The 12,938-nt window shown below is 42.7% G+C and overlaps 1 protein-coding gene across 3 annotated transcripts in view; it reads left to right on the top strand.

Annotated features, from left to right (window-relative positions):
- LOC109857981 (homeobox protein SIX6-like) overlaps window positions 1-8,760 on the top strand; it is a 46,838-nt gene extending 38,078 nt beyond the window's left edge. The window contains exons 2-3 of one of the 3 annotated variants that reach the window (XM_020434807.1): window positions 7,292-7,687; window positions 7,859-8,760. In XM_020434807.1, coding sequence (XP_020290396.1) covers window positions 7,292-7,687; window positions 7,859-8,264 — 802 coding nt within the window. In that variant the 3' untranslated portion in view covers window positions 8,265-8,760. Of the gene's footprint in view, window positions 1-7,288; window positions 7,688-7,858 lie in introns of all 3 variants that reach the window. The other 2 variants (XM_020434808.1, XM_020434806.1) reach the window with 2 other exon arrangements.
- The last annotated feature ends 4,178 nt before the right edge of the window (window positions 8,761-12,938 follow it).

Here is a 12,938-nt window from a genome sequence, read left to right as displayed (position 1 = left end):
TGTCTACGCTCCTGTAGGAAAATGTTTGTCGTCATCTCTAGTCACCGAGCGCGTTCTTCTCCGAGATGGGAGGGAGGAAAGAGACGCCTATTTTGCTAATGTGACAAACCTATTCCTCATAATGACGAATGTAAAAATTGATATGCTTCTGATTTTTGATGTTTTTATAAAAATCAATTTTTATTGTATTTTTTAAATGAAGAAATTTTGATTAAAAAAATTTAGATGTATTTCTGATAAACCATATTGTAACATTTCATGTGTTTCGTGGTCCGAGGTCAGGGTCGGTCTCAGTGCTATTACAGTCGGTACTATTATACGTATCTATTAATGGACTGCAAAATTAATGTGATAGCTATCATGTGTGCGCTATCGTGTTAAGCTATAATTTGAGTAATATTGAATTCAACGCGTGTGTGTGTGTGTGTGTTACGTGTCCGTGATGCAACTCGAGATTGCTGGTAGTATTACAACGCGATATTATTAATTATATATATCAGCCGATAACGTATCGCAAATTATCCTGCTTGACTTATACACGTCGGATAATTAATTTCGCTCAAAGTAAGTCAAGGTAACGTCACTCGATGCAGCCGGCGCGTGTATATGATTCAAAATGTAAATATACTCGATCGCACAAATACGAACATATTATTAACAAGATACAAATATAATTAGCATAAATGGTAGTATAAAAAAAAAAAAAAAAAAAACGAGTGAAAATTGAGTAGCAATTTACACGAGGCAAATTCTCATTTTCTACGAACGTGATGGTAAAACGTTTTTTGTCCCAAAGCAAACTAGAAATTCGCCTAGAAAGGAAATATCCGTCTCCGATCGCGGATGGGAGACGCGCGTGGGTATCGGTTTTCGGTCAATGCATCGTGCACTTAAAAATCTTCAAACATACATCGAAGCTTGCCGGGATTGGTCGCCTGCACGACGACGGCGGAACAAGTAAGGTCGCCACGTCAGTGGATACTCTTTGTTCGCAAGCAAACATTTGCCCGATTTCTCAGAGCTCCCGAGACACGAAGCGACGGAAAGACGGAAAGAAAGATCTTTCTGGCCTGTCAACCCGACCGTCTCGTGGCCGGGACCAGTAAATGCAAACCGTCACTTCCCTCCTCGTCGTCATGCCGCAGCAAGGAGGACGTCCCCCGATGTTAACCCCGGATAAAAATGTTGCAAATCACGGACTACCTGTCCGCGATGCTGCCTCCGCTCTCATCGTGCTGCCACTCGAACGTCTCCGGCGTAATGCGCGAGCAGGCCTGCTTCTTTGTTTCGAGCGTGTTATCCGCCTAATGCAACATCGCGGACGGGAACAGCGGTGTAATAAAATTGTGCGAACGACGTATCGCGCTTTCTTGCACGCACTTTTGTTTCGCACGATATTTTGTGTCAAAGTTTCCAAATTTTTTAAATAAACCAATGTAATTTTTTGTAGGATTCAAAGAGAAAAAAAATTTGATAAATAAGAAGCAAACAAAATTACTTTATAAAATATTTTTACAAATTTAATTATTTTATTTTGAATCATTCGAATAGTTATTTCGAGACAGATATTACTTGATTTGAACATCAGATCACATCGTTTCGTCAATCTATCACAATCAAGCCAAGTTTTTCTTTATATTTCAGTATACCACCCTTCATTGACGTTGTTTACTCGCTTCACGATCGTAAATGGAACGCGCCAGAACGCATCGCGCTTTTCTCCAAAGACACAAGCGAGGGGGAAAAACCCGGGACGAGTGAGAAAGAGGTCCGCGACAGCGAGAAAAGAATTGAGCATCGGGTTCCGAGTCGAGCGAGAGGGCCCGTATCGTTTTAACATCTCTATTAGCGGCTATTAAAAATAAGCTAGCGTCGAAAAAAAAAAAAAAAAAGAAGTTGAGAAACGAGAGCGAAACGACGCGGCGAGGCAGGACATGCGGGAAGGCGCGCGGAGAGGGAAAGAGAAAAAATAAAAAGACACGAGGGGGTCCGTAGTAACCTCCCTTGAAATCGCGGAGCCTCTGTTCACATGCCGTTTCTTCCTCGTACCGGTATCCAGTTACCTTTTGTGGAGGACTTCGCATGGCTCAGATTCTCGAACGATATGTACTCCATTGTGCGTATACCGGGTATTTAGCATTGACACGGGGTGGATCTGTGCGAGAGGGGAAAGGCCGGGGAGATGGTCTCTCTCGTACCACGCACGAAATCCACGGTGTTCCCTGACACGGGGTTAGATTCTGTTAAAACGATATCCCGCGTCAGTCTCTCGCAGGCTCGTAAAATAGATCCGCTTGTGATATCGGATCGAAATCGATCGCGTTGTCTTTTTTTTCTTGTTTGTTTTTTTTGTTTACCAAAGAGTATTATTATGTTGCGTCTTGTGAGAAGAAATGAACAATCGTGCGCGAACTCACTCGCCAGTTCAAGGATCGAGTCGTTGTCGTCGTTCGCTCAACGATCACGTTTTCAACTCGAAATGTCGAGTGGAATGAAGAATGTGTGCATATATGTCGACAGTGTGTCTGTTGGTTTTATTAATTTTTTTTCCGTTTGTTAATTTTGATAAATCACGCAATTGAACAATTGTTTATCTCAAGAAATGATGTATCACTAACTAAACTGAAGAAGAAGCGCGTATTGCGTTTTGTATTGTTAATTTTCAAAGTCAGTCTTCTCCGAGAATATTCAGTGCCACAGCGCCCGGATTAAACTTGTCGCATTAATACGACAAGACATTACGTTGCGACGAGAGAAACCACAAGCAAGGACAGGAGCAATAACAAGACGACGACGCAATTTCTCAGCGCAATTCCGAATAATACGAATATACGACCGAGACACTTGTCTATCTCTTCGGGGTCCGGGACAAAAGCCGCGCATCTTTCACCGCGTGTTTCTCGATCGGGGATCAATGGGGACTACCCACTGCCGCGGGCACGACCATCTTGCGCGTAATTACAGTAGCTTCCGTCACGGTTTGAGCCCTGGTCTCATCGTCCCCCGTGCATAATACTTTATAATATACGGCGGGATTCCAAAAGTGACTCGTCATGCGGCATAAATACTTGAACGGCCGGCGGTGCATCGTCGCCGCGCGCTCGGGCTCCGCCGACGTTAGCTGCACCTGATACTTTCCCCCGGACTTGCTGATGAATTTCTTTTTTAATCACCACCGCGTCTCTCGCGCCGAAAGTACAACGTCACCTGTTGGCCTTTGCCATCGCGCGGCTCTTTCGGCGCTGCGATTCGCCACGCGAGTTCGCGCGCGCGCAAGCGAGCAAGCAACACGTAAGTGCATAACGAAGTGCGTACGAAATCGTTTTTAGTGCGCGCGAAAGAACGAACGATGGAGAAGCGGATTAAGCGTCTTTATCCGCAATTCAGATGTTTCAATACGTTTCTGCATACCGCGAATTTCACATACAAGAAATTTATATAAAAATATGTAAGACAAAAATATTATTTTACACACACACACACACACAGAAAGAATAGAGTTTTATCGATCCGGTTTATTAAAATTGTGATAGTACAGTTCCCGCATGTATTGTCTCATAAATGAAGTTATCAACGCTAAGACAATATGCAAAAAGTTTGTTTACCGACCGAGGTAGTAATTATAACGGCGTGTGCTTCATTAATCTTTTCCCGAACATCGATGGGCGGAAAATTCAATGCTGATCTCGCCGTGAAGAGATCAGCATAATTCGATCGTAAATTATTCTAACAACACACTCCCCAGCGAATCCCTTCTTGGTACTTAATCCCTTATATTGGCGCATGTTCGTGAAAAGATATTTAAAAGACATTACGGGAAGATGTATAGTAAATTCATAAGCAATAATGTTGTGGTGGAGAAACAAGAATTACGCGCACACGCTAATGTAATGGACTGAAAATGCTATCGATCGGATTAAGCGACTATTATAAATGCAATTTGTTTAATCATTTTGATTATTGCAAATTAAATTATGGCAATGAAATGCCAGCTAAGTGTTAAGAAGAGAGAGAAAGAGAAAAATGATGTCACAAGTTACAATAGAGAAAAAGAGAGAGGGAAATATATTTCATTGACAATTCCACAAGCGGTATTGTTCTGTAACTTAGAAAAGTTCAGATAATTATTCAGACAGAAGCTGTGTATTATCGCGAAATAATTTAATTAAAAAAATGAAAAATATTAAAATGCATAATTGTTGTAGACAATCATGCGTATTGATCTGTGTGTGTACTGAAATCTTTTAATTTGTCGCCTATTAGAACGTAATTAGTGCGAGACCGCGGCGCTATGCGGCGGCGGACCGGAATCCGAACCGCGCGGTGCTTTAATACTCCTTTTATAAGCGCCGAAAAATTGACACCCGAGTCTCCGCGCTTTAATGCCACGACATTAAGACGATCTCAATGGGGTACGATCGCCATAGAATACCGTGTAAGAACGGAAGGCCCCGGGACATAATAAGTCGTGCCGCCTCGTGCGGGTATCTCGTGAAAGGGCCAAGATAAAGGCCAGCGGTCCAAGAGCATAATTAAAACGCGTCGGATGTCTCGCGTATGGAGGCGAAAACGTGAGTGAAGGGCGAGGAGAAAGGCCGAGAGTGTAGGTGAAAGAATGCGAAAGGGGAAAAAAAAAAAGAAAGAGGAACCTGAAAATCCAAAAATTAAATTTATATTATCGTCAAATAAAACGGCGAAAAAAAAATTAATATTTAAAAACTACATATTGCAATTTTTTAAATTAAAAGTTGCAGTGAAAGAGAAGAAAGAGGAAACGAGAGAGGAACACATGTACGGGACACAGATAGTATAGGATAATAGATAAAAAACAAGAGAGTTGAATAAACAAAGAGAATTAAAATCAAAAGTAATGTAACGGAATTCGATTTCCACACGACATTGATAGCGGATCTTGAATTACGGTTTTAATAGCTCCCCCCCCTTCTCTCTCGTGTCTTTCGTGCCAACACGATCATGCGCTCGTGCACAATCAAAATCGACTAGCAGCACATATTCACGGCCGATTATTTCATTATTCACGAGTATAATTCAGCCACGATTAAGTCCCGATTGCGTTGGCAAGAGCAGGACGCTATTTCATCTGATTAACACGTCGTGTACTTTTTAGCTCTTCAGTCGCACCGCCGCTACGTACGATCGGAGATTATTTCAACGCCATCGTCGGAAGGATTCGCCTCCGCTACGACGTGTCACATTAATCTATCTGAGTATACGCCATTAGGCGCGATGAAAAGGGAGCTTGTGCATGAATATTCACACAGAATCATAAAACTGCAAGACGTATTTTCGTGGCGTTAATTAAATAACCTCGTCGTGGCGAAGGCGGTATATTTTCGAGCGCGATAAGGCTCGTGAAAAACGTCATTAACTCTTGTGCCGCTACTAAGACTTTTTACATCAAGTTTTTGCGCATGTAATTACAAAATATATTTTAAGTGCATTAAAAACACACGTATGTGTTTTCGCGCGCGCGCAAGGATTTTAATTTATCAAACATTATGCCAATATGTTCTTATGTTACTTATTCTGTGGAGATAAGAGTTAAAAATTTTTTTTTAGATAGATATATCGCTTGTAAAATATAAAATCAATTTGTGTCTGGAACGCACACACGTTCCTCTTTGTCACTTGGAAGTTACCATTCGTCGTAATCGGAGGTTTTTTTTCCACCCCCGATCGCGGGAAGGAGAGAGAACGGAACAATTCGACGTTTCCGCCTCTCGAGAAGGCGTTACCGTGGTAACAGTACGGGCCCGACTCGAGACTCGATTAGCAAAGAAAATACGAGAGGATCTCGGAAACCCCGCTACAGGATCGATCTGCGGCCGAGAGGCTTTTAAGACGACCGCGACGCCTCATTGTCTTTAGCGGAATGCTTTAGCGGAACCGTTCGTTTTTCCAAGCTCCTTGTATTTCCAAGCGGGAACAATTCTTTTTTTTTTTTATCTTTCTGTGCTCGCAGTCGGGAGTTGATAGACGATAAACACACGATCGTTCGCTTGCCGATGAAGTAACAGGTTTTTCATGCGCGCGACGACGTTTGTCAAATCGACCTCTGTTTTTTTCCGTCACTACGCGCGATCCGAGCGTGCGCTTTTTTGCCGCGGGATTCCGTGGTCGAATAATTCAATAAGACCGATTCTCGGGATCGTTAATCGCGACTTCGTAAGTTTTCTCTTTCCCTCCTTTCTCTCTCTTTCTCTCTCTCTCTCTCTCTTGAGCTGTAACGAGTTAATTCCACTCCGAGCGGGATATCGCGACGATGTGGACCTCCTAATTGCCGCTTTAGAAAATGCCCGTGCTTTTCAGGTGGCGGCGTAATGTGCGGATCGGCACATACGCAACGACTATACATAGACCGAATACACGGTTACGTTACGCACGGTCATCCGTCATTTTCATTGCACGTATACGTGCACGCGTGTGAAGTTTACCGTGTTTTTCCGTATCTGACCGCGATCTGCCGAGTAATGAGGTGGATCCCTTCCTTTATATGTGAGAGAGAGAGCCCCGTCGTCGAGAATCGTCGTTATTCTCCCGTGAATCCTCACCTTCTCACTTAGAAAGGATGAGCGCGCTCATTAATTACGGCCGCGCGCTCTCTGTGGCGATGACTGGAAACAAAGTGTTTTCAGCGGCCGTGCACATCCATGTGTATACATCCTATATGTGCCATCTTTCTTTCTCTCTCTCTCTCTCTCTCTCTCTCTCTCTCTCTCTCTCTCTCTCTCTTTCTCTTAGCAGGAATGAATTAAAATTCCCACAGCGACCACAAGCGTACACCTACGCGCCCTTGCTCCCGCCTGCTGCTCCCGCCGCCCAGAACTGACCACAGTCTCTAGAGTTCAAACAGCCAACAATCTTTTACTTTAATCCACGACCTCCGTCGTTGACCTGGCGCAACAAAGCACAACCCAGTTGGTGAAATTAAACATGAAAGATACAGAGAAGATTCTCTCTTGTGCGAGTATTAATTTTATTGCAACGATAATGTGACTTTTGCACATTTGAATTATCAGCAGTACTATATTCTGTTGATTCTCTTTCTCTCTTTCGCTCTCTTTTTCTCTCTACTATATTGTACAGATTTGAATATAATGTTAGTATTTCGCTTCTTCTTTTGAATTTGCATTAACATTACTTTTTTGTTACACTTTGTTGTTCGGGCGATCTTATCGATGAATTTTCTCATGATTCTTCGAAGTTCTCTCAATACGCGCCGATAATTTCAGGTGATATAATCGCAAATTATACGCGTTCTTTGCAGCAGAATGCAGCAACAATCGGGGCAAGGAAACGGAAACGCGAGACGCACTCTGAGCCCGGGTCCCGGTGGCAGCAGCAGCGAGGACTCCGACATTTCCCTCGGAGGGACATCACCGCCGTCGCCGAGTTCCTCGCCTCCGCCGAACCACCAACCTTCTCCGGTTCCCCTCGGATCTCTCGGTCCCTTACCACCTCCATCCTTAAATTTCCGTTTCGATGCTACGCAGCCGCATTTTCGATTCGGTCATACGACGGCTTTCAAATTCCCGCCGACGAGCTTCCGATTCGGACCGCATAGTCCGCAGCCTAATCACCCGAATATGCCGGGCGGAGGGATTTTCAGGTTTGCGGAGTCGAGTCCTTTTCAAGCCGTAGGGCCCAGAGGTGATCCGGCATCGAGGTAAGAGAATTCAATATACATAAATTGTTTTCGTCTTTACGAGATCTTTCTCGGAACATATCGTGTCGCGATATTTTATATATATTCTATTATTTTTGCCACAAAAATGAAAACTTTATAAGTTGACATAACATAATAGATCGCGATTTTGTTCAACTGTATTTTCTCCAGAGAAAATGCAGTGTTTTTTCTCGTCGATTACAGATTGCCAGATCCGCTGGGACTACCACCGCCGAGACTCCATCCGCACGACGGCCTACTGCACCACCCGCACCCCCAGCATCAGCTATCCGAGGGAATATCCAGGATATCCGAAACGTCACGGTTGTCCGACGGTGGGTTATCCCGTTTGTCGGACAGTCTATCGGAGGCTCATAGTCCGCCATTGATGGCGGCGAATCTGTCGGTTACGGGCCCGCTAAGAGTAGCCGTACCCAGTCCGCACACCCCCTCTTCTCGAGGTAGTCCGCCCCCTCGTCAGCCGACACCTCAAAATCAGTCGCAGGGTCAGGGGCTGATAAGGGTCGCTACGCCGCCACCGAATCCGAAAATTCACAGGCCCTTCTCGCCCGCGTGATACAGCAAGGACGACGAATCGGAAGACGCCGTCGACACGGACGATCGACTGATGTCGGGAAAGAACTACCGGGACAATGACGCCGCGAACCAACGCTTCGAGGTGTTGTGAAGGCGGAGGTGCTTACTGACTTCTCTTCCCGAGTGACAATCTGGCCTTGAACAGAATATTCATGGGTCGACGAAACCCGATGTTACAAAAAAAATCGACTATGTCTAGAAAATTATAAATGTGAACATGTGTGGTGTATGACCGAAACCGGCACGACACGCCGAATAACGTTTCACAGCTTTGCGAAGACTGATGTAAACGTAAGAGAATTGCGGAAAATAGGATCAATGAATAGTTTGGAATTATCACGGAGATTATTCCAGGATAGATGTAAGATGAGAATCAATATCCACCAAAATGGCTTTTTTTCCGCGAAAATCAACATTGATTAGAGCATTATAGAGAAGCAGATACAAAAGGTGCTTAGAAAAAAAAAAAAAAAAAAAACGAAAAACAATCAGTCACCGTACACGAATCAACGATAATACATAGAGAGCATTACCCCGCGAATTGTACTCGAAGATGCGAACAGTTAACTGCGCTATTAAATCTTAGACAGAGTCTATTTGGGTGATGTGTATCGACGCAGCTTGTTCGAGATCATCCGTCTCTCTTATGAAACGCGAGAATGGCAGAGTGAACGCTTTTGGCAAGTGAGTGCGAATTCATCTGGATAAGTGCAATCTCTCTCAGATCCAAGCCGAAATGGTCAGGGTGTGTACATAACTTTCGTAATTCGTCGAGAATTACGAGAACCCGAAAGAACGAGATGCAGTGCATCACACAGTTTGTAAATATAGCGTCGCTTCTTAGCTGATTTTCTCTCTCTCTCTCTCTGTCTNTCTCTCTCTCTCTCTCTCTCTCTCTCTCTCTCTCTCTCTCTTTCTCTCTCTCTCTTCCTCTCTTTCTCTCTTTCTATCGTGAATGGTCTCCGAAATCAATTAGTCAAGCGGTAAAGACACTATACAAGATTTTCATATAAAAAAGGTAGACATATTTTCTACATACACAAAAATATTTTATTGTGCGTTTTATTTTAATACTAACAACACAGATTCGCGAATTTAGAACTTTCATATTAATTTGCTCGGAAATGAGTCAATAGGTTTGTTGAAAGTAAAAATTGTGTTATTTACTTTCAAACAGAAAAACCTTACAAGCTCGTTATTTATTTATTTTTTTTTTATTAATATATACTTAAATTGATCGAATAATCTTTTGTTTTTATTGCAAATATCTTTGCTCAAATAAAGATTGGATTTTAGAGATAGATAATTTATGTGATCCTGTGTGTCTGCATGTATTTCGTATATTTTCTTCACCTTCTTTTGTGAAAATCTTGTATTTCGCCAGTGGCAATACAGTTTATAAGATGACGGAACAAGAACGCGAAGAGAGAACTCGGAAGTTGGATTCGCGCGCGGCTGTGACAGTCGTATGAGATTTTTGTAGACTGTCGCGAAACGTACGACAGATATACGAATGCCTATGTATATGTATGTATCTGGAAACAGACCACTGTGATGCGATATCGATATTGAGAAATCGGGAACGTCACAGCGTTATAGTCACGGCGCAATATTCGCTTTCCATTGAATAGCGATTCTGTTTTTTTTTTTTTTTGCTGTTTTCTCTTTCATTTCTTTTTTTAAATTCTTCTTTCTCAAAGTGAACAAAAATCATGCAATAACTATGCGTTGTTCTGTCTGACTTTACTTTCGCTGTGTTACACGACTGTAATCTCTCATACAAAGAGCGTAAGATAGCTTTCGTACTAGAAATAAAGCAACAACAAGTGAAATTAAAAACGAGAAGTAGAAACACGATATGTTTCTCTGGAAGAACAATGTCAAGTGCGAAAAATCTCCAGAAAAAAAAATGAGCCAATTTAGCTCCCCTCCCACAACTCTCTTCCTTCTCTGTTAGACTAAGTAAAAACCATAGCGAACTCTGTATATTTCATTAATTGCCTTTTGGGGAAAGACCTGTGCGTCACTTTGAGAATTAAAAAAAAAACAAAAAAAACAAAAAAAAAACAAAAAAAAAAAGAATATAGAAGAGAATTTCGAGAGGCTTGACAGCCAATCGACCTTACTAAAAGCGCGAGATAGAAACCTCACGCTTCTGCTCCTCGTCTTTGTAGATAGACTCGGCTTAGCGAAATTCTTGTATAATCCAACTTATAAATATGAACATATTACAGTGCGATACCTATGCATATAGTACACACACGTACACACACATGTGCAGACACATACATGTACTATAGATAAAGACTTGCATAAAGTTTAGGAAAGGACTTATATCAATACGAAATTATACATATATAAATATACGAAAGAAAAAATGAAGCATTATTATTATTATTATTATTATTATTAATATTATTAATATTAATATTATTATTTGCGCCTGTACATACATTTCCGCGCGAAAATATATTAACAGATTATTATGACATTACAATGGAGACCATTATGAGTATTTTGTACGCATCCTTGCATCCATTATACATCCTGTCCCGTCCTGACTGTTAAACGGAGTGGCAAATTTCGCGCGTAATCCACGAAACGTGTTAAGCGCATCGACGCATTAAAATGGCTTAACATTCACGCGGCATGATTTTACAACACTGGATACGCAATCTCCTGCGATAACAAAAAACGGCAAGACTGTAGAATCCGCGGGCCTGCTTCGCTATCGTATACCTGCATCCGGAAGCCGATGTGTTACAATATATATTTCTGTACCGTGAGCGAAACATGTTTCGCAGAAAAATGTTAATTATTATTTTATTTATAAGAATTCTCATTAGCAATTTCTCATTATCGCTCGCATGTCGCTCCGCGATTAAAACGATACCGCGCACGAGGAAAGAGCGCGCCGCGCCGTCGCGCTGAAATCGTCCGTCCTTCCCACAGGTTCGCACGTCACACGCTTCCACGCCAGGCCGTCTAAAAACTTGCGGAGTCATCGGCCGTTAACGATCTTAGGAGAGTCGTGTCCAGACGATCTTTTTTCGTCGAAGGTCAAAAGCAGAGTCTGTATATGGGATCTCGAGTCTTTGGGCGCGAGTTAGAAGCTGCGACGGGACAAGAACGGGATTATCGGCACGCCGCAGCGGCGCGAGAAAGAGAGACCGGAATCGAGCAGATAAAACCAGCAAACAGGCGAAAGAAAGACACGAGAGCGCGGGATGAAGCGAGAGAGGTATGACGATGGCGAAAGGCAGACGAATAGAGTAGTAGTTGCGCGATAACACGGCGTGGGCGGGTGTCGCTGACAAAATGAACCAATCGGCTGGCTGGGTCGCCTTGTAACCGATCCCGCGGGTTAACCAGGAACCGGGGAGAGCATCGACCAAGACTCTCCCGAAAAGCCGATATGCCCAGGGCGCACGCTTAAGCTCCACTCTCTCTTTCTCTTTTTCCCGACTCCACCCTGCCTGATGCCTCCACATGCGACTTCCTTTCTCTCTCTCTCTCTCTTTCTCTCTCTCTCTCTCTCTTTCTTTCTGTCTCTTTCCTTCCTTCTCTCTCTTGCTCTTTCACTATCTCTATCTCCTTCTTGTCTATCACCTCACTTTATTTTCTTCCTTTTCTGTCACATGTCTTTCCCCTTTGCCGAAGGTGCCTCTCAGGCAGCTGGGTAGATTTCCAGACGCGAAGATGGAGTCGTAGAGATGCGGAACATAAAGCGATACGCGAACTTTTACGTGTAAAGCTTTCGTCTCGCAGCGCGCGCTTTCAAGTCACTTTAAGAGAAATCACAAAGTCTGCCTTTTTGTGTGTGTTATTATTATTATTATTATAGTACGCTGAATTTTTTCTTTCTTTTCTCACGCAAAAAACGTCGCGTGAGAAGAATTTAAGATATTATCGCGGCTATACACAAAATGTAGTAAAAATAACCGATTCGGGAGAAAACCTCACGATAATGTTTAAAAATATGCGAACAGGTTTTTTTATATCGATTATACCACTTGGCCTACTGATAATAAAATATGTGGATTATACATATACAAATTACCAATTTTTTAAAAAGAATTTAACATTCTACATGTCACATTAAAGTTTATCGAAATATATACGTAGTATGTCAAATTAGTTCAAACGATTTGTATTGCCAAAGACAACTCTCGTAAAACTTTTATTCTGCAACATGATATTAGAACGAGAACAAAAATAAAAATAAATCATTCGTTCTGCTCTGATATACTTGAGTGATTTAGTTGATTATTATCGACGACAACTTGACAAAAGAGCGAAATAGGGGAAGGAAGACTGAAAAGCGTTACATAAGAACCCTCCCCCGGTACAACTGGCGATGAACGAACGTACACGCGCTCGTCGAGCAATTTCATACAGAAGAATTAAGAGATAGATATCGTGATTATCGAGTCTTCGGTGGTGTGTACCGTTTTCAAGGTACATCCAATATGGCGTGAAAAGGTCTATCCTGTCTTTGTCTACCCTGTCTTTGCCCTTGTCCTGCTATCGTTCATCTCCGTCGTGCACTCGATGGCACGGTTGCTGTCTTGCCGATCGTGTTTTGACAGTTGCTGCTCTGACACCTCTGGCGCATTCATTAGGAAGTGGTTCTCATGATCAATGTTAAGCAGTA

This window comes from Pseudomyrmex gracilis, unplaced genomic scaffold (assembly GCF_002006095.1).
Source record: "Pseudomyrmex gracilis isolate BER0280 unplaced genomic scaffold, ASM200609v1 scaffold_179, whole genome shotgun sequence".
NCBI lineage: Eukaryota > Metazoa > Arthropoda > Insecta > Hymenoptera > Formicidae > Pseudomyrmex > Pseudomyrmex gracilis.
Note: the sequence above shows the minus strand (reverse complement) of the source record. Positions and strands in the feature narration are given on the sequence as shown.